Source organism: Mesoplodon bidens (assembly GCF_964165515.1).
Source record: "Mesoplodon bidens genome assembly, chromosome: 14".
Classification (NCBI taxonomy): domain Eukaryota; kingdom Metazoa; phylum Chordata; class Mammalia; order Artiodactyla; family Ziphiidae; genus Mesoplodon; species Mesoplodon bidens.
Window position 1 is genome coordinate 82,659,053 of NC_138170.1, and position 22,132 is coordinate 82,681,184.

General features: G+C 50.2%; 1 protein-coding gene across 4 annotated transcripts in view; it reads right to left on the reverse strand.

Annotated features, from left to right (window-relative positions):
- ASAP2 (ArfGAP with SH3 domain, ankyrin repeat and PH domain 2) overlaps positions 1-22,132 on the reverse strand; it is a 157,564-nt gene that overhangs the window by 102,434 nt on the left and 32,998 nt on the right. For all 4 annotated transcript variants that reach the window (XM_081253973.1, XM_081253972.1, XM_081253975.1 and 1 more), the window contains exon 2: positions 1,206-1,278. In XM_081253973.1, coding sequence (XP_081110099.1) covers positions 1,206-1,278 — 73 coding nt within the window. The remainder of the gene's footprint in view (positions 1-1,205; positions 1,279-22,132) is intronic.

Consider the following 22,132-nt stretch of genomic DNA (forward strand, 5'->3'; position numbering starts at 1 on the left):
CCTACTTTCACTGAAGGGAGACACCACGAGGGTGAAGGGGACAATGTACAGTTATCAAGCACCTGGGCCCCTCCTCCTCCCAGGCCACCACCCACAGGCAGCCCCCGGTGTACCTGCCACCCTCAGCAGTGGAGTGTCTCCCACCAGGCAGCCCTCTATCTGCAAGCCCTGCTCCAATCTCTCCAAGATTCCTCACCACTGCTAGTCCCCTAAGGCTGCCACTTCCTTATTTCTGAGTGAAACTTTATAGTCACTTAATGACTTTAAAAAAGTATCTTCGGGCTTCCCTGGTGGCGCAGTGGTTGAGAGTCCGCCTGCCGATGCAGGGGACACGGGTTCGTGCCCCGGTGCGGGAAGATCCCACATGCCGCGGAGCGGCTGGGCCCGTGAGCCATGGCCGCTGAGCCTGCGCATCCAGAGCCTGTGCTCCGCAACGGGAGAGGCCACAACAGTGAGAGGCCCATGTACCGCAAAAAAAAAAAAAAAGTATCTTCTAGGGCTTCCCTGGTGGCGCAGTGGTTGAGAGTCCGCCTGCCAATACAGGGGACACGGGTTCGTGCCCCGGTCTGGGAAGATCCCACGTGCCGTGGAGCGGCTGGGCCCGTGAGCCATGGCTGCTGAGCCTGTGCGTCCGGAGCCTGTGCTCCGCAACGGGAGAGGCCCCATACCACAAAAAAAGAAAAAAAAAAAAAAAAAAAAAAAGTATCTTCTATCATCAGTAACGTTTTGTGCAGGGAGGTGCAGCCTGTCATCTCTGGGTCAGAAGTTGCAGTGTTTTTTGTTTTTAATCTATTTATATAAGTCTAGATCAAATATTACTTTGAGTAGTTGATCGTGTTTTTATACTTGTTAATTTTCCTCCCAGACAAGAAAGGCAAGAATTGGATAAGAGAGAAATGGAAGGGGCATCTGGCATAATTAACAGCACAAACCAAATAAGAGAGGCAGAAGTGAGCCCACCGTTCTTAGCCAGCCTGACAAAGCTGGTCCATGCAGGGTCATCATGCGAGACTCAGCTGCACTTCAGAGAACCGGAAGCACCCATGCTTCTAAAACTTACACGTCCCAACTCACCTCTCTAATTTGTATGCCCAGGAAAAGGAGTTTGGTTGATTATTCATTAATGGTTGATTAACATTATGATATCAGGACTGAAAACACAAAATTTTCCACAAAGAAACCCCCAGGAAAGGATGCACACTCACCCAGCCCAGAGATGTTTATTGCTTTCACGGATTTCTTCATTTTGTAAAGAACCATCCGGTCCACGTCCAAAGCCTAAAATACAGAGAATGTAGTCATTAAAACATGTTTGAGCTTAGATCACAGCTTCAGAGAGCAACCACAGGAGCGCCATGTGGAGGCCCCTCTGGGGTTGCCTCCGTCGGACCAGTGCTCAATGTGGTGGGAAGGAAGATGGAGCGGGTGGTCCCTAAAAGCCACCACCTTGTCACGTGCCTCATCCACCCGAAGCCCCCGAGCCGCCTCTGCCCTCACTGCCTGCTGGACACCAGCCTTCTGCGGTGAAGCGAGTTAACCTGGACCACCTCTGCTTCCTCCAGTCCGCCGGGGCCCATCCCCCACATAATCAAACAGACACACTTCCTAATGTTCTCCTCTAAAGGCACACACCTGTTCGCCACTGTATCCTCAGCACCCAGCAGAGAGCCTGGCAGAGAACAGGACTCAAAACACAGCTCAGAAAATGACCATGAGACTAGCAAGACCGGCAGGACCCCAATCCAGACAATGGCTGTCCCTGCTGAGCCCAGAAACAAGGGGCAACCACTGAAAGCTTCTTAGTCTTAGCAGGGGGGAGGTGAAGGTCATGCAGGCCCCAGCGAGAACAACGGGGCAGGCAGGAAGTGGATTCGGGGAAAGGCTACCCAAAGGTGAGGGCCCGGCCGGGACCCACGGACGGAAGCTCGACGCAGGGCAGCAGACATGCTGGAAAAGTCAGGGAGTGGCCTTTGAGATCGACTCTGCCACTCTCAACCAGGTTTTAATACTCCAGCTGCCGGCCCTCCCACAGATGACAGAGTAATTCTGTCCACAGGGGTCTAGCTCAGTTGTGCTGAGAGAAATGGGAACTGGAGGTGGTCAGATGCCTCAGTGTGGAAGGCGGTCAGCAGAGGAAATGCCCTTTATCACACAGCTGAACTCTGACAAATTCCCTCCCATGTTACACTGTGGGGCACACCCCTCCCTGATCATTCACTGCAGGAGCCTTGTAAAAATGCCACCAGATGGAAACTGTACCCTTGTCATTAAAGGCACACACTGTTTCCTGAACTCAGGAAAGAGGAGATGAACAGTAACTGTTGCTTTTCTAGTCGGTTATGAGGAGCTTAGAAGTAAAGGTGAGGTGGGCGGTAGAGGTGATTTTTAATTAAAATTACAATAGAGAAAAGCAATTACCTCACCACTCAAAAACACACCCCTCATTACAGTACATATTTACAGATAATTAAGGTTGAACTTGGTCAGGAGAAGTTAAAATGATTAAGACTGAACGCTGGAAAAGGTCTCTGTCAATTATATATAAAAACAGCGTGGGAATTTTAGAACAAAAATAATAAAACTCGAGAGTCTCAAGGAACTAAAAGTTTCTACCAATCAGGCTGAGATTTCCAACCAGATCATGCACTCACCCACACCCTGCCCTCTCCAAAATCTACCTAAACTTAGGAGAAGGAAAAAAAAAGCTGCAACTGTAACCAGAAAGCTTAGAAGGGAAAAAAAAAGCTGCAGCTACAACCAGAATTTGTGTGTAAAAACTATAAACAAGCAAAAATCTAATAGACAATAAGGCCCTAAGTAGGAACTATGCAAAAGCCTAAGTCTGGCCAAAAACCTCATTAATTCTGAGGACCTAGACCACAGCTGATCTTTAGTTTACAAAGCAAATTTCAGAGAGTAAATTCATCACATAAACAAGACTGTAGGGATGTTTCACAGATATTTCAGAGGAAAATAAACAACTGTCTTTAACCACTTTAAAAGCATCTCTTTTGATCCCCTAAACTGTTATATTAATAGCCACGGCTCTTATTTATTCATGGAAGCAGCTCTCCTCCAAGTCCACGGCTGGTCTGGGATCCTGTGCAGCGTGGGAAAGGACGGCCTGCCTGGGAGGACGCTCACACTTTTCCTTTTCAGACCCGTGCTGTCCAGGATGGTAGCCACTGGCCACAGAGGAATATTTAGAGTAAAATTAAAATGTAATAAAATTTATTAGCCAGCTCCCCAGTCTGGCTACCTTTCTCAAGAGCTCCAGCCACGTCCCATGTACTGTTTCTAAGCACACCCCGCTTCATGCTTCTCCTCTGTACCTGCATCCCTCTGTGTGCCATCCCCCAGGGCTACCCCGTAAAGCACTGGGAGCACCTAGGGGGTCCGTTCCCTCTTCCCTCCGTGCGACACGCCTGTCTCCGTTTGGACGGCTGCCTTCGTCTTTGTTCTCAGGGCCCTACAGGGACCTACATCTGGCACGGAGGCACCTACGTCCTGATGCTGGCCCAAGGGGCCAAAACTGCAGTCTGTCTGAGATGAATCTTGAGCATCCAGGTCCACAAGCCACTTCTGTCCCTCGGCCTGTTTTCATGCAGCCATGCACTAAGGATCTGTACAGATGAATATTTCCAATCCATGTGATGCCGGGGTGAGGGAGAATACTAACTCTGAACAACCAACTAAGAGAAAGGTTCGTAAATCAACTATACTTCAAATTAACAAATAAATAATGAAAAAAGAGAGAGAAATGTTATCCCCCCAGAAAGAATTCCACTCTTCTATGGACCTAGTCTGTCACATAGAGTGAAGTAAGTCAGAAGGAGAAAAACAAATACCGTATGCTAACACATATATATGGAATCTAAAAAAAGAAAAAAAATGGTTCTGAAGAACCTAGGGGCAGGACAGGAATAAAGACGCAGACGTACAGAATGGACTTGAGGACACAGGGAAGGGGAAGGGTAAGCTGGGACGAAGTGAGAGAGCGGCATGGACTTATATACACTACTAAATGTAAAACAGATAGCTAGTGGGAAGCAGCTGTATAGCGCAGGGAGATCAGCTAGGTGCTTTGCGACCACTTAGAGGGGAGGGAGGGGATATGGGGATATACCTATGCATATGGGTGATTCACTTTGTTTTACAGCAGAAACTAACACAATATTGTAAAGCAACTATACTCCAGTACAGATATTTTTTTTTAAATTCCACTCTTCTTAGTAGACCTGCATTACCAAAAAAATTATATTCCATTACTATCATTATTATTATATTTTAATTTTCATTAAAAAAGTTCTGTGGAAATTTCTTTTCTCTTATTATGTAAGGATGTAACATAATTTTGCCTCAATTTTGCCTCTAGGCCTGAAAATCCTAAATATTTTAGGCCCACAAAGCCTAAAACATTTACTATCTGGCCCTTTGCAGACAGAGTCTGCTGACCCCTGACCTGAGGGTCCACACAAACGTTTCTCCTGCACCGTCAGCCGGCCCTGCTGCTCCTGCCCTGAACTAGAAGCGACAACACAGGGCCAGCTTGGTCCCTAGCACCCCAAGGTCACAATTCGAGCCAGCAAGGGTGGGAAGGGCCTGGCTTTTTCTTGGAACCCAGAGATTCTGCCCTGGAGGGGACAAGAGGACAGCAGACCACAGGCCTCCCCATTTGGGCCATGACCCATGCCTGTCCCATCTCCTCTCCCCTCGTTCCTTTCATGAAAGGCCAACTGGAGAAGAAATGACATATCTGAAGGACAGAAAACCAAATAACAAAACAAAACAATGCCCAGACCTGTGCCCCAAGGACAGCTTTGCCAAGAAAGAGTCATACAGATATTTAGATGGTGGCTTTGCCTCAGCGCACATTTGACTTAACTTTTTTTTTTTTTTTTTTTTTTTTTTTTTCTTTTTTCTTTTTGCGGTATGCGGGCCTCTCACTGCCGTGGCCTCTCCCGTTGCGGAGCACAGGCTCCGGATGCGCAGGCCCAGCGGCCATGGCTCACGGGCCCAGCTGCTCCGCGGCATATGGGATCCTCCCAGACCGGGGCACGAACCCGTATCCCCTGCATCGGCAGGCGGACTCTCAACCACTGCGCCACCAGGGAGGCCCTGACTTAACTTTTGAAGTAACAGAGATGTTAACGACAGTGTCAAATATTTCCAGGCCACTTTTGGGAAGCACAGAAATGCAATGTGGCCTGCAGGCTCGGTTTAAAGTGAGGGCAATAATGGATCGACCTCCTCCTGGGAATAAAGCAGAGGCCCGGAGAACAGCAGGTGTCATGAAGAATTAAGATCAAATAAATAGCCAAGCTAGATCACAGCTGTGCTAAACGTGTGCCTAAGGACAAACATGGACACACTTTGGTATTACCCAATAATATTGAAGTTACTCATAGTATGTGAATGTTTGCACCAGAAGATACATACAAGGATGCTCATGACACGCTTCCAAGTAGCCGAAAACTGGACAAACCCAAATGCCTGTCAATGGGAAAATAGATGAACTGTTGTGTATTCACATAACAGAATGCTACATAGCAATGGAGATGAACAATCTTTACCCACCCAGAACACAAATGAAACTTCACAAAAATATTAAAGATGCAAGTTGCAAAAGTAAACATGCACCATAATACCATAAAGTTTTTTTTTAAAAATAGACAAAATTATGGGACTTCCCTGGTGGCGCAGTGGTTAAGAATCTGCCTGCCAATGCAGGGGACAAGGGTTCCATCCCTGGTTCGGGAAGATCCCACATGCCTCAGAGCAACTAAGCCAGCGAGTCACAACTACTGAAGCCCACACACCTAGAGCCCGTGCTGCACAACAGGAGAAGCCACCGCAATGAGAAGCCCGTGCACCTCAACGAAGAGTAGGCCCCGCTCACCACAACTAGAGAAAGCCTGCGTGCAGCAACGGAGACCCAACGCGGCCATAAATTAATTAATTAATTAATTTAAAAAATAAAAATAGACAAAATTAGATTATGTTTAGGGATGTAGATTATGTTTATGTTTAAGGATGTAGATGTTGCTGAGAAAAAATGGGAAAGAGTCCCAAATGCCTAACCTAAGAGAATAACCAAACTACAGTGCACTCCTACGATTCAAGTCTAGACAGCTGTTAGTATCACTGACGCCCACTGGGTCACACTACGTGAAAACATGGAGTGCAGAAAGAACGCAGACTATGCACAAATGCCCATGTTAACAAAGGAGATCCCTGAGGTAAGTAAAGTTGAAGAACCAAGTACCCACAGGCACCCCACGGGCCCTCTGCCTGGAGAGGCCAGCCCCTAACACAGCCCCCGCTAGATCACTAATGTAGAGAAACGTAGGAAACAGATGATGTGAATGCCAGCTTTATAAAAATGCTTCACGTCCTGATTTTTACTGGGGGGGAAAGCTACTGGGAGATCTGGGGGAGCTGAAAAGGGAAAGGCAAATTTTGGCAAAACAGCTGCAACCCACCAGGAGCAAAGAAAGGCACCCCCAGTCTCCCCGGCCCTGGTGCCCCGTTCCCGGGGAGACGAGGGGCAGGGGGAGGGCCTGGCCTGGGTCCCCCGACCCTCCCATAGTGCTCCTCCCTGGGGCTGACAAGAGAGCTCGGATGCAAGCAGGAAACGGGCGATCTCAGGAGACTAATCACAAACAGAATGGACCTTATCCCAGAAGGTGCTAACACACCCCTGGCAGGAAGTGGGAGGGAGGCGGTGCGGGCACTGCGCCAGATCCGGCAACGCAGGCCTGGTGATGCAGAAGAGGCTGGGAAGGCGACCTTCAGCTGAGAGCGAGGCCAGGCTTCCACATCTGTCCCAGTCCCAGAGGACGACGTAATCACAAGCCAGGCTGATTTCCCCAGGAAACGAGGATCAAGCCACATGGACTCCACTTTGGTAACATAAACAGGGGAGAGAAGGCTGGAGATGGCCGTTTTCTCTCCAAGCCCCCCACGCAGACGAGGAGAGCGAAGTGAGCCTTCCGCCAACCATGCCCACTCTGTGGGCAACGTCCCTACCCTCACTCCACCTAGCACACGGAGCCCCACCATCCCCACTGGGCCCTCGACAGGGGCCTGTCTGAGGTCAACTGGCTGCCACATGTGTGTCTTATATATTCTTTCAAAAAGTGCATCTTGTAACTGACCAGAGACTTTAAGCAACGTGTGCAGTGAAAATGGGAAATCCCATCATTCCATTCAGTCTCCTAATCCCCTCCTGACACCCACGTCTCTAAGTCCACGATGTCACCTACAGGAAGACACCAGAAAGAAAAGAATCCAACAGAACGGGATCTTAGTTCTGGCCCCTCAGTGCTGTCCTGTTGGAGAATTGTGCAGAAGTTAGAAATCACTGGCTTTAGAATTGGACAGCCAGGCTCCACTTACTAACAGCACAGTCTCAGAAAACTACTTCACCTCCCTGACTCGGTTTCTTCATCTATAAGTTGGGAATAATAATATCTGCCTCCTAGGATAAGGTCATCAACATATACAGGATCTGGCATATTGCAGGCACTCAATAATCAGTGGTCGTTGTCAGTGTCTTCCGGTTCTCAGAGGGTCTAAAACTATACCACACTTATGACCAAGTAAGGTAGCTGCTCAGAAACACCATCACCCCAGTACTGTCCCAATCAATAGGATAAATATTTTCAGGTCTGATAATGGTTATGATAACAAGCGGAAATAACTCAGAAAAAAACACTTTTGTAGCTCTTGCCAGCCTTTCACTTCCACGTGCATCCATTTTTTTCCATCACTTTAAATTCTCCAAAACTTTTCCTGGTGCGTTTCTGACTCTCTAAATGGGTATCCCGACAAAGGCAGGGCCACACGACTAGTGGTAGCACAGGGTGCCCTGGGCCACATCAGCTTTAACATTTAGGGAGAGGAGTGTAGAATCCCAGGTCTGAAGTGCAAGGGGGTGGTGGGCACCTGGTATCAGTCTGGTCCCCACCCCCCACACAGACCCCCAGGCATCAGGAACCCCACTCACAAGGCAAGGCCTCCAGGCGGGCTTGCCACTCTCACACCTGCAGGGGCCACACCAAGCTCTGCCCACCCTCTGCTCACAAAGGGCCGCACTGTGAAGCTGGAGGACGCCTGAAGCTCTACAGGTGTATCCAGGGAATGAAAGCCACAGTGTTACTCAGATAAGGTCATCAGCATTTGAGAGAAACACCTTTTAGTTCCAAAGACAGCAGGAGACGGGAGTCTAAAAAGGCATCTGCAGTCCAGAGTATCATACATCAATTTAAATTCCACAAAGCACTTTAACATCCGTTATCTTGGGCAACATTTACAACACCCTGTGAAATCATCAGTTCCCCTAACTTAAAGTAGAAGAAACTGACTCAGAGTTTAAGTGACTTGTCCAAGGTCATTTATTTGGCTTTGAACTAAAGAAAGGCTAGGAGAGCTCCCACAAGCTAAGGGGCAAGCTTCCCGAACTGTGCCCCCCACCCCGTTTGCTGACAGCCTGGCTTCCAGAGGCCGGAGGGGCGCCAGGGAGCTCAGTGGGCTTCTGCAGCTGCCTTCCCTAACGTTCGGGAAAATCATCCCCCTTACACCCGACTCCCTGTGCTTCCTTGAAGCCCCTTTCCACTAAGCTCATCCAGGCGCACCAGCACACCTGCCCAGACTACCTGTGTAACCAGCCTGGGGCTTCAGAATCTTCCCAGGGGGTGGGTAGTGCATGAAGGCAGGTGGCGGATTTGCCACCATCTGCATTCCACTGGGTTACACAACCTACTCCTGGGCTTTTCAAGAGGAAGATTAGATAAGACGTGGCTAGCCTGCCGTGTGTTGATCTTCCACTTCTTGGTTCCTGCTTCCCATCCCAAAGACCTGGCACCCTGACCTGTGATGGCGTGGAAAGTAGGGAGGAGGGAAACCCAGAACGAGGGAGACCAGAGGAAAGAAGGAGCTAGCAGGCTTGCTGAGGCCCCAGAGCTGCCTGCCACACACAAAGCCACCCTCTAAACACAGCAGAGGGAAGTTTCTGAAAGAAGGAGGTGAAAATGCAAGTAAGGCCAACGTGCTACCTGGATCCCACGGTGCCCCTCCTGCTTTACCCCCAGAGTCTCGGCGCCTGTCCTCCATCCACATGCCCCGCCGATCCCCAAGGCTGCACGTCTAGGAACTAACCTTTTATTTTTCTGCAATTCAAGTAGTGCAGTAATGGGGGAAGAGAAAGATAAACTGGGGAGGCCAGGCGCGCATGGGAACCACCCAGGCATCTTCCTGCCCCAGACCACCCACGCTGCACCCCACTTCATCCTCCTGAGCCCAGCTTATTGTGAGAGCACCACTGGAGTAGAGAGCATGGCTGAGCACACAGAGCTGGGCTTTAATTCCCACATCTCCACACACGAGTGACTCCATCCCTGGGCCTCAGCTTCCACATCTCTAGAATGGGGAGATAACGTCTACTCGATATGGCGACTGTGAAGATTACACCACACGGGTGAGCACTGCCCAGCAGCTGGAGAGCATCCGCATCGACCTGAGGACCCTTCCCCTCCCGCCGCCCCGGCAGCTGGCACAGCACAGTACAGCAGGCAGTAGCGCGGCTGGTCACTGACTGGCACAGACCCATGGCTGTTGCTGGACCTGGCGGCTACCCTGGAGTGTCCTGCTCCAGCTCTCCTGCGGCCGCGCCCTGTCCACATACGGTGAGAACAACAGGGGCCAAGGGGGCGCACCTACTGGGAGCCCACGCCAACCCCCAGACCGCACTGCGGATACCCAGCCCCCCAGGACCCTGCATCCACAGCCTTGGTCTGAGTGGGCTTCTCCCCCAGGGTGCCCCACCCTAGACACAAAGGGTGGCCATCTGAGGGGAGAGATAGAGCTTGGATGTACACTAGACACACATGCTGGGAGCGAAGCTGGAGGTGCCCAGAGGTGCCAAAGCATCAAGCCTGCCCCGAGCCCTGGCGTTGTACGTGGGGCTCCCGGCACCAGGGAGCCTGGAGTGGTCTACACCAGGTGTCCACCGCTCCCGTGCCCTGCAGAACCGGGCCCCACACTCCTGCTCCGTTTAACCCAGGCTGCACAGAATGCTTCAGGGGTGCGAGAGCCAAGAAGATGGTATGGGGAAGCTCAGCATCAGCAGCTGCAGCCTGGAACATGGCAGGGCCACTTCACATGCCGGGCATCAGAGAGTTCATTCAAAGAGAAGAAACCTCCGCTAAACACACGCACAGAAGACTGCTTCCACGGCGTCGGAAGGCCGGGCATCCACAAACTGCGCCCAGCTGGGAGCAAAGCAGGGACCAGAGAGGAGGAGCCGCCGGGGGACAGACGGCCTCACTCTTTCTTCTTCCCTCCGGATAACCCCACCCCCAAACAGGGGAGAAAGTGCGGAGTTGAGGCCGTGGTATGGACGGAAGTGGGGGACTGGCCAGGTCAGGGAAGCGAGACAGGGTGACATTCCAGAGGAGCGAGCAGCCCGGCAGGAAGAGCAGGCCACAGGGCCAGGCCAGGCGGCAGGATGAGGCTGGACGTGGGGGCGGGGAGGGGGTGTGCGGGGCAGGTCCCTGTCACTGAGGGGCAGCAGGGGAGGGTGGGACGGGCAGCCAAAGGCAAGAGCAGCTCTCAGCTGGCTGACGCGGCTCCTGAGGGTCATTAAAGGCTGTCTATTTTCAGCATCTGGGGATGTGAGTGTTTCTCCCCGAGGAAGGGCTCTTGAACATTCGTTTTATTCTCTTTGTTTTCCATCCAAAGAAAAGAAAACTCTAAACCCCAGGAACAGAACAAGAGGGAGAGCAGGGGGCTGGTTCCGTCCTCCTAGGGGAGAGGCCCCCTCCAGCCCGCACCAGGGGGCCACACGGCAGACCCCGCCCCTCTGACAGGACACGTGCCCGCTGCGTGCTGCAATCCCCAGGGAACTCCGAATGCTGAGTCCTAAAAACAGACACTGCATGTAGTGGTGCAGTGTGTCACACCCAGACATGGTTTCTACGTTTCTCAGACCAGAACGCTATCTGCTTTAAAGCTAATACGCAAAGTATTTACTATCTTTCAAAAAAAGCAGAGATACAAATTTACTGTTTCTCTTTTTTTTTTTTTTTTTTTTGCAGTACGCGGGCCTCTCACTGCTGTGGCCTCTCCCGTTGTGGAGCACAGGCTCCGGACGCGCAGGCTCAGCGGCCATGGCTCACGGGCCCAGCCGCTCCGCGGCATGTGGGATCTTCCCAGACCGGGGCACGAACCCGTGTCCCCTGCATTGGCAGGCGGGCTCTCAACTACTGCGCCACCAGGGAAGCCCACAAATTTACTGTTTCTTAAGAAACCTGAGGAAGCTCCAAGAGTACACAGATGTTCTGCTGGTCCAAGCCACGCAGCCCAGGCATCTGGGAAGGTCTACATTTATCACAGTGATTGGAATGATGGATTGTGCAAAACAAGGGGTGAGCATGGTGGCCGGCAAAAGGCACCATCCAAGCTCTGTCACCTACTCATACTGTAGCCCTAGACAAGTCACTTCTCCTCCGAGGTTCCAGACATAAAATTCTGTGAAACTATTGTCTTTAAGACAGTTTGCATTTCAGCTATCTTTCCAAGCAGGGACTACAATTGTATTCAAATACACGTGGTGTAATAGATTAATTTCCAGGGTAACTAAGAATCCTGCCCAGGACTCTCAACAGAATCAATTAATGACTAGCTATTAACACTGTGAATAATCAGTCCTATTCCAAATGTAAAAACAAATATTTGGTAATGGCAAAAGGTAATTTTTAACTAAAAATTTCGTATTTCCCTGGCTTGGACTTCTCACAATAGGAAGAAATGTAAAGTGTGTGTCAGTACAACTTACCAGAAGGTCAAAACACCAACGTGGAGATACCAGCAGTTGTGTTGCTGGTGGGAGTGATACTAAATGTCTCACATCCGTACAGCACTTTCAACACAAAGTGCTTTTTCATATACTATGGCTGGTGGTCCTCAAACACAGGTAATATTATCATAACAAAGCAGAGACTAAGTGAAGTTATTTTTCCAAGGCCACAGAAGTAATGATAAAACCAAGATGCCACCTTTGTAATTTTTTTAGTTCAAAAAAAAAAAACTTTCACGGTATCTTAGCCTGTTATTCTTTCTGACATCATGTGCTGTTTCCTTAGTCTCTTCAAGGTAAACAACTGTTAAAAAGTCAAGAAACAACAAACCAAGAAAATAAAGCTATTTTCATTTGAGGGCAAAGTTTTTTTTTAAACTTGCAGTCATTGCATAAAGCTTATTAAGCAGCTATTCTGTTCACATCGTTGTGTGAGATTTGGTTCATACCACTGTGTATGAAACAGTCCCTGCTTTCAAGGCCTTAAAATTTCCTGAGGCAACTGAGATCTCTCAGAAACGAAGCCCCAGGGAATAAATCCAGGCCTAGCAGCTCCTCCAGGACAGGACCCCTGACTTCTCATCTCTGAATCTCCACACCCAGCACAGTGTCTGACACCTGTAAACACTCCATGAACATGGACTAAAACCACACTCATGTCTTTTGTTTACACCAAACAACATGGAGCCCGGCTAACAGGGGAAGGTTTCCTGCGGAAGGTAAACACAGTCACACCCTGGAGACAGTGGCAGTTGTGAGAAGGTGGAGGAGCCCCTGGCAGGCAGATGACACAGTCAAACAAGCAGGGCTGGGCAGGGCAGGACAATCACCAAGGGACAGTCACTATGTGTCCCACTCACCCGTTCGATGGCTATTTAAACAGAGTAGATTTAAAAGGTATCTTATTAGAATACAAATTGTTCAAATATATAACATCACATCCTATAAACGGGATCAAGGAAACCATGAGGCTGTTTTCATTCATTTGAAATCCGTGTGTGGACGCCAGCGGCCTGTACTTGCCCTTCAGTACTCTTTCAGTTACAAGATGGAGAAAACTCTGAATTGCACATATAAATAGAAACAGATGGTCAGAAACATTTTTTAAAAACAGCCCAAGATATTCTTTATTTAAACTAATTCAAAAGCTCTGAAATAGTACGGAGTTTGTTTCAACTCTCTATCACTGACAGCATCTAATATCTTCTTGCCCTCCTTATCTCAAATATGTTAGACAACAAGCACCTGAAACTTACAGTAACACTAAACCCACGTCAATATTATCATGGCATCATGGGTGGAACACTAATTTCTTCTTGCACGACCGCCTACTGCTTTGCCTGACATTCAACTAAAGGTGGCCCAGGCACGTGCACGCACGTGGACACACACACACACACACACCCCCCCAAACACCAACTTTTAACATCCTGGTGCCTGTGCTGCTGTGCTATTTTTTTCTAGCTTGATCACCACAGAGCCATGCTTAGCACATAGCTAGCACTCGATAAATATTCACTAAATGAATTAATTGTGCTGCCAGGACAATCGCTTCTCCGGGGACCCTAAAACAGCTCTTCTCCTCCTGCCTTCTCTGCGAACCTGTCTGACCTGTAAACGTGTCGTCGATTAGGAAGGCTGCCTGCAATGGTCATTCCATGAATCCGGGTCCACACGAGTTCCTTCATCTAAATGGCACTAAAAACAGTATCACCGTAGAGCTCTGTCACTGGAGCACCGCCAGCCTATGAGAGTCTCTTCCTCAACACCTGCCGGGCTCCCTACCGACAGGCACACAAATAAATAAGTGAATTTGCACCCCTCAGTCCATTCTCATCAAGAGTTCAAAATGTCCCAGGTATATCCCCACACTGCTAGGAGATGCAAACATTATAGTGTAAATCTTGGCTTTTGAAAACTTTTTAACAAGAGTAAACATTGAAGATAACCAGCTTACATGGTGTAAGGACCCACATATAGATCAAAGAAGTTATACAGCGGCCAACAGGACGTGAGAAGATGCTGAACATCATTATCAGAGAAATACAAACCAAAACCTCAGGGAGAGGGACCTCCCTGGTGATCCAGTGGTAAAGAATCCGCCTTCCAGTGCAGGGGACGCGGGTTCGATACCTGGCCAGAGAACTAAGATCCCACATGCCACGGGACAACTAAGCCTGAGCCACAATCACTGAGCTGGCACACCTCAACAAGAGAGCCAATGTGCCGCCAACTACAGAGCCCACGCGCTCTGGAGCCTGTGTGCCACAGCTAGAGAGCCTGCGTGCCGCAACGAAGATCCCACAACTAAGACCCAATGCAGCCAAAAATTAAATAAATAAATATGTATACATACACATACACACACACACACACACACACACACACACACACACACATACAAAGCCAGACACAAAAGGCTACATGCCGTATGATTCCGTTTTGTTTTCAAAATTATATGAAATTCTACCAAAGACAAAGCTATAGTGACATAAAGCACATCGGTGACTGCGCAGGGCCAGGAGAGGAGGAACTGGAGGGCTGACCTCAGAGGGGCACGAGGTGACGGGACTCCTATTATGATGATTGTAGTGGCGGTTATATGACTGATACATGTGACAAAACTCATTGAACTGCACGCTTAAAACTGGTGAATTTTACTCTATGTGGATTATACCTCAGTTAAGCTGATTTTTAAAACTAAAACAATAACACAAAAACTTGACTATGTTTCTTTCCTAACTTTCCATCCCATTTATTTCTTTCAAATGGCTGTTCTCATTCCCTTAACTTGAAAAAAAAAAGTTCAAGTCCCTAGATGTCTGGCCTCTGGATTCCCTCGTGACTGTTCCTTCACTCTCAGGACACTATTAAACACCACGGTTTACCTGAGGACAGACGGAGGCCGAGCGGAGCACAGGATCCTGTTGAGGGCTGAAGTGAACTACGGAAGCTCGGGGCAGCTGGTGCAGGACTGCATGATGCCTCAATTCATCTAGTACCTTCCAAAGGCCACTAAGATAGATGTCTCTGTATTCACCGGTTCCTCAATCACTTAAACTCGAATGCAGGTCCAGCATCATGGCCTCGGGCATCTGTCTGCCCCACCTGCCCCAATGCCCGCTCGCAACAGCGCTCGTCAGCGTCTATGCAGGGGGCGTCACTGGCTGTCTGACACTGAGGACGGCTCTGCTTCCAGCCCTTCCCTGAGGGATGTGTTCTGCAGGCCACACTCAAGCGTCTCCCTGTCAGTATGTCCCAAGCACGTGGTCTGGCTCGTTACAAAAAACTGACGAAAGAAACTCGATGAACTACATATGTTAATTTTTGGAAAAAAAATTTTTTTAAGGAAAGGAAAAAGTGAGAGATGCTGCCTCTCGCACCTCCTGTTCCTAAAGTCCTTCAGCTCAGCCCAGGCCTGTCCGCGGTCCTCTTAGGTGCAGGCTTCCTCCTTGCCAGTTCCCTCGCTGGACAGGCAGCGGCTAATCTCCCAGCCACCCTACTCTCTGTCACAAAGCTGAAGGTCCCCAGGAGAGACGTCCGTCCCTACGAATTCAACAAGGTTGGCGCCCCCCTCCCCCGTTCCCTTCACCTCCTCCCACGGGTCACCAGCACTCACCAGCTGGGACGGAGGAAAAGGGAAAATCAGGTGAGGTGTCAAGGACAAAATGCACATGTTACCTCTAATCATTAAACAGACGAAACCCCCTCGGCGGACACTGAGGATGAGCGGTTCTTCTGAGAACTTCTCAACCCCTGCCCAGGGCCCTGCAGCACCGTGCTTTCAGCACCCACCAGGAGGACAGCGTCCCCCTGCCTGCCCCCTGCAGAGCGCCCCGAGCACAGAAGGTGGGAGTCAGGTCCCCTCTCACTCTCAGCCTAGTTCTCAGGACCTCGGCTCCTTTCTCTTCAAAGTAAGTGACTTGGTGAAAAGCCACAGGGCTCACATCCCTTCACAGAATAAAACTCTGTGATGACAAAGAGAGCTGCTTCCCACGATCTGACCACCTTCCTCTTTTGCCTCTATCTCCACAATCCCTTTATCAACCCTCCACACCCTGTTCCTATAGGAAAACTGAAGAGCCGTGGGTGTTCCTGCCTTCCCCACTCCCACCCTGTCCTCTTATTAAAATCCTTCAGAGCCCTCAGGATCCACCAAGATGCCACCCTCTCTGAGAAGCCTTTCCATCCCGCCCCATTCTCCCCAAATCCCTGATCCTACCTCTTGGAGAAAGCCTACTTTCACCCTGCCTTGTTTTATTGTTCATTGGTGAAAAATTGTCTTCCCCACTAGATGCCAGGTTTCTTGAGGGTAAGGCATGTGTCTTACCTACTTCTGACCCCTACAATGCTGGGCTCGGTGCTTTGCTCATAGATGGCCCAAGATGGCTGCATTTGATTTAATCTCTATGGCCCCTTTCACCTCCAGCAGTTACTGTTTGATCCTATGAGCCAGGTTAACAGGAAGAGATGCAACATCTCAGAGGCAGAGAGACGGCCCCTCCATCCTGGCTCTGATTTATAGCTCCTGAGCACCACAGCCCACCACCCCTGTTCCTCTCTTAGGCGCTGACTGCTTTCAACTGTGTCTGATGGCTATCTGTGGACTCAGTTTAAACAAAAACCCACCACACTGTATTCTTCTTGGGGGCCAGGCAATGTGTTCCCCATCCTTTTATACCAACTGTGGAATGGGAAACCACTTTACGCATTCCAAAGCTTGTTACGTGATTAAGACCGAGGCCTTGATCGCTGCACGGGGCCCCGGGTCTGACATCCCCACAGTTGTGCATGGCTCTGGGCGTTGCCAGAACTCCGAGGTTCTAAAAAGAACGGCGCAATGAGCCTGCTTTGGATTTCTTGTTCCTTCCCCCTGCCCGTGAAGTCTGCAGTCAAACACCACCAGCTGAGTTGTTAGTAACAACTACCATGTGTGTAGCATACCTCACAGATTACAGAATGCTATTCAACAAACCTTAAATGCCCACTGTGTCAGGCAGCATGCTAAATGCTAAAAATGATGAGGAAGGAGTTCCAGCCCCAAGAAGACCACGTGTACCATTTCAACTTCAATAACAACCCTAGAAGGCAGTTAGCATAGGTGCCATTTCCCTCATTTTACAGACGGTGAAACTGAGGCTCAACAGATGAAGTAAAATTTCTAAGTAAGAAAAACAGTACAGACGGGAAGAGATGTAAACTCGGATGTGACCCCCCGACTCCTGCCTTCCCCCCACCATGGTGCGCAGCCTAACGTGCCTGCGCTCTCGTCACAGACCACAAGCACAAGCAGCCCAAACGAGAACCCAGAAGGTGGGCAGAGTGGTTTCCAGGGCACCGCTCTGTGACCAGGGCCCTCGGGCATCCCCTGCAGAGAAGCAGAACGGCCAGCTCGACTCAGCCCACGCGGGCTCCACCTTCTGGGCTCCGCGGCACCACTTGTGCTGCTCCATCCCGCGAAGGCCCGACGTGCAGTCCGTGTAACACCTGTCATTTCCTTCCCAGGAACTCTCCACATGATCTCGGCAAGGTCCTTCCAGAGGACACTCCTGGCAGGGCCTTAGGGGAGTGCATGCGGCAGACACGGCCTTATGACATGCCCTCAAATCACTCCCCATCTGAGTACAAGGAGGGTCTACGTGTGTGGTTCCAGTTTATAAGTATAAAACCCTTTAGACACCATAATCACCACGGAAATGAAAATTGCTACTTGAGGAAAGCTCTGCCACCCACTTTGGAGACAGGAGGGCAGACGGGGCAGACAGAGAGAGGGTTCAGGGACAGGGATAAGCCACAGACCCCGGCGTACAGACCAAGTTCACTCTACATTTAAGGTCCTCTCCGGGCAGGATTTTGAGACCAAAGCCTCACAGCAAAAGAACAAGGCATTAGGCCCCATCGGCTGTAAAGAGGGAAGAAACCTGGGTCACTCAGACACCCAAGGGCCAGCCTGGCTCCACCACTAACTGCCTGTGTGGCCCTGGCCAAGTGACAGCTTCTGAGCCCCTGCTTGGGTGGGCTGACCCATCACAGAACTCGCCACTGTCCACAGGAATGCTAAAGCGAAATTTCTTCTAGACCTAAATTCTAGGAGTCTAAGCTTCTATGCACATGGGGGTGGGGGGATTACAGAAGTCCAAGGACAGCATTATTTAACACAAACCTCATCCTCTGGATTCAGGGACAGGAAGAACTCTCAGTGACAGATGAACGCAAGAGCCAGTCTTACTCGACACCGATGCTGAGCCCCTGGCAGAGTGGACCACAGCAGCCGTGGCCACTCTGGTAAGGAGACACTATCAATAAAATCCCTGGTCGAAAACAGGGTGCCTGTCCGTAAAGAGCTTATAATCTAATTGAAGTACACAACTTACATATCGAACGGTCTAGGAAAATTCACCAAGTAACTGACTAGTAGACACAAGGGGACGTTATTGCTAGAAACAGAGTGAACAGCAGGGAAACAGCAAGTTCCCACACCCAACGAGCACCCGCATCTGATGCCTTCCGGTCAGTGTCTCACGAATTCTCCTGGTGACCCTCTGAGCCAGGGGGTATTACCCTTATTTTACAAAAGAAGAAACTGAGGCTCAAACAGTTAACGCTCATTGGGTCACCTAGCAAGTAGGTGTTCACACCCTGGACTGTGACCCCATAGCTCACCGTCTAACATTTTCATCAAACTTGAAAAATTAAGACTTCTACATAAAGTGATTATCTGGGGGAAAAAAATGACACCAAAATATCAAAGGTTTTTTTTTTTTTTTAAACTATCTTGGTTGGAAATCCCAGAGAAACACATTTTATATTGTCCTGTTTTCTTAAACAGAGAAGGGAGTGCAATTCTGCCTTAATTTTCAGGATCGCTGGGAGCACCAAGGACTGTAACAGCCTGGACGGGCAGCGTGGGAGCAGGACCGCTGGCGCCCGCACCTCGCGGCCCCGCCCTGGCGCTGTATTCTCCCCCTCCCCGTCAGCTGCCGTCCTTGGCACCTACCCTCTGGCCTGGACCCTAGGGCAGCTGAGAGAGGCCTCTGCCGTTGACCTCCGGTTCCTGGATATGTTCCAGATGCTAAGTGTCTGACCTCTAGATAAGTGGGGCATAATTATGCCTAAGAGCTGGGGAACGCGCCATAAAAAGGTTATCAGAGTGTGCGTGTGTGGAGGAGAGTGGGGAATGGAGCCAGAGAGGGACAGTTTCCTGGACCAGAGAGACTATGTAAGGAGGGGCACTGTTTGCATGTGCAAAAAATAACAGTGACAGTGCCCACTCACTGAACACCCACTCTGTGCCTGGCACTGACCCACGTGCTCTAGGAACACGGTTTCCTTTAACCAGTGACTTAGTGTCATTCACAAATTTCAGAATGAGGAAGTTGAGGACCAGACTGAGCTTTCAGAACCAAAAACACATGAGCCAGTAAGCAGCAGCAGTGAGATTTGAACCCTGCAACGCAAACACCAACGCCCATCCACGTTCCTTCCACTGTCTCATGCCCCCTTAAAAACCCTTCTGACAGAAGCAGCCAGCAAAGCCATAGAAGCACTCGAATCAAAAAGCCCAAGTAGCACATGAGGTAATAATGTCGATGAGGCCAATATCCCATCAGGCAGGCAAACTGCGAAACCATCACCTGGTGCGGGCGAGGACAGTGGACCGTCTTGAGGCCCCCCCGTCGGAGGCATCTGGTGACCTGGAACCCTGCCGAGGTGGCGCCTCTCCGGCAAAGGGCAGGGGAGTCTCCCTAACCGAGGGCAGAGAGCTCAGCCTCATCCAGACGCCCAGCGGCTGCTGCCTCAACACCAGATCCGTGCAGCTCGTGAACAGACAAACCGCTGTCCCACAGAAGAGCCTTCTCCTCAGTTAAAAACACTACTGGCCGCTGGTCCTGCACACACGCATGCAGGCTCGTGCGGAAGCCACGAACCTCCCGGGGACGAGCCTTTCCCACGCAGAGGGGCCACCGCAGCTAAATGATGGGATGTAAAGAAGACAAGGATCGGGAGCGCGGAGGACGGAGAAGCGAGGAAGGCGCATCGTACTAAGAGGTACCGAGGTGAAGGCGTTTTCGTTTTTTTAACAATTCTGGGCCCAGGATGAAACCTTATATACAGTTGAAGGATTAAACGTTTCACACAGTTCACCTGCTCAGTAGCATCCGGGTTACGGAAAAGATACATGCACATCAAAAGGTGGTTGAGTCTGCCTATTTTAAACGGGTAGCGAGTATGGGTCTGAAGAGACTTAGAGAATCTCATCCAATTTTTTACTCACAAATGTAAAGAGTTGCCCAAAGTCAAGTAGTTTATCAGGAGCAGATCCAAGACCCCCAAACCAGAGCTCCTTCCCGGCCCGGGACATGACCCTCCTGTCCCTTACTGCACTTGAATAGCTTCCTCCTCTATCCACTAGCTTTGAGCTGCGACTCTCAGGAATCAAAGGTGGGCTCGCTCTTCCTGCGTCTGGGTCTCAACAACGGCAACAAAATATTCCTTAAGAGCCAGTCACGTGCCGGGCTCCGCTTAGGGCACCGGGGAGCTGGTGGCAGACAAAACAAAGCCTCTGACCCCACAGAGTGTCCAGTGTCGTTCCAGCGGAGACAGAAAACAAAGCGGCACGCGCAGGGCACAGCACGCCAGACGGCGACGACTGCAGAGCAAGAGCGTCATGGCGCTCCCCAAGGCAGGGCTTCTGTATCCTCTGCTCACTGCCGTACCTCCAGCTTCTCCCAGGTGCTCCATAAAGATTTTCTGACTGAAGGAACACAGAGACAGTGACGAGTGGTGCTAGTTCCGACAGGGAAGTCAGGAAGATGGGATATTCGAGCAACATGTGCAAAAAAGACGTAACAACTGCGTTACAGGTGGTGATTGCCGCTACTTCAAGAAACGACCAAAAATAAATGAATGGCTAATCTCTCGGGGCTTGTTTTTACAGAACGCTCCACACTCAGCACGGTGAGTGTCTGAGCTGGCACTGAATAAAGTGACTGGCCCTACAGGCCAGCTGCGCTTCAGCTGCCCCCCACACACCCCCCAGGCGTCGAGGAGGAGCAACGCGGCTTCCACACCACAGTCATCAAAGGGTCTAGAAAAAAACGGCTTCCCCAGCAAAGGCAGTGCTAGTCTTTCTCAGGCCCCAAGCTCTCATCTGGGAGGATTCCTGCTCTTTGTACGAAAATCAAGCACAGCACCCACAATCTCTATTAACAACGAGAATAGGGCTTCCCTGGTGGCACAGTGGTTGAGAGTCTGCCTGCCGATGCAGGGGACCCCCGGTCCGGGAAGATCCCACATGCCGCGGAGCGGCTGGGCCCGTGAGCCATGGCTGCTGAGCCTGCGCATCCGGAGCCTGTGCTCCGCAACGGGAGAGGCCGCAACAGTGAGAGGCCCGCGTACCGCAAAAAAAATAAAATAAAAAAATAACGATAATATTATCACCACCACCCAGCACTGACCCCTGACCATGGCTGCACACTGTAGGAGGCATTTAACTGCATTATTACATTCGAAACGCCCAACAATCTGCAGAGTGCGAAGCAAAGCGAACTTGCCCCAGGCCACACTACCAATAAGAGGTAAAAGTTGACACCCGTTCCCCGGTCTGTATGACGTATGCCTTGACCTTCTATATCACGGTTAGGTGCTCACTTAATGCTGGCGAAACGCAAACAAACTCAAGCACCATCAAAACCAGCAGTTCATTTCTGCAGGAAAAAAAGCCTAAATCCCTGAGTCTAAGCCATGCTGTTCACGATGCTTTACAAAGGACCCAGTGAACTTGTCCTTCCTTCCTGTCACACGTTCTAATTAAACGGTAAATGAGAACACGTTAAGTCCACCCCCTGCTCTCTGTATAAACACTAATGGGTGCCTGGTAAAGGTTCAGGACACGGCCATGACGCGTCATCTACACTGTGGCACCACCTGAGAGCCCGCTCCACAGCGTGGTTCTGTCCTCCAACCAAGCAAAGGTCAGAGCCACTAAGGCCAAGAGCTTCACAGGAAACGCGCCTCACGTCAGCGCGCTGTCTCGTCCTGCCCACGAGCGTCAGCCACAGACACCCTGCCGGGAGCTAGGACTGTGTTCTCACAAAGGGTCCTCTCTGTTCTAGCCCCATCATAAAACCCTAGAACCTTATTTCAGGATCTTCAGAACCCCCTCTGCCTATGTAGATCAACAGGCCCTTGATCTTCCAAAAGCAAGCATTTTGACTTAATCGTAATGGCTTGTTGAAGCCTCCATAGCTTCAAATTCTTTAATGATGAGTTTAT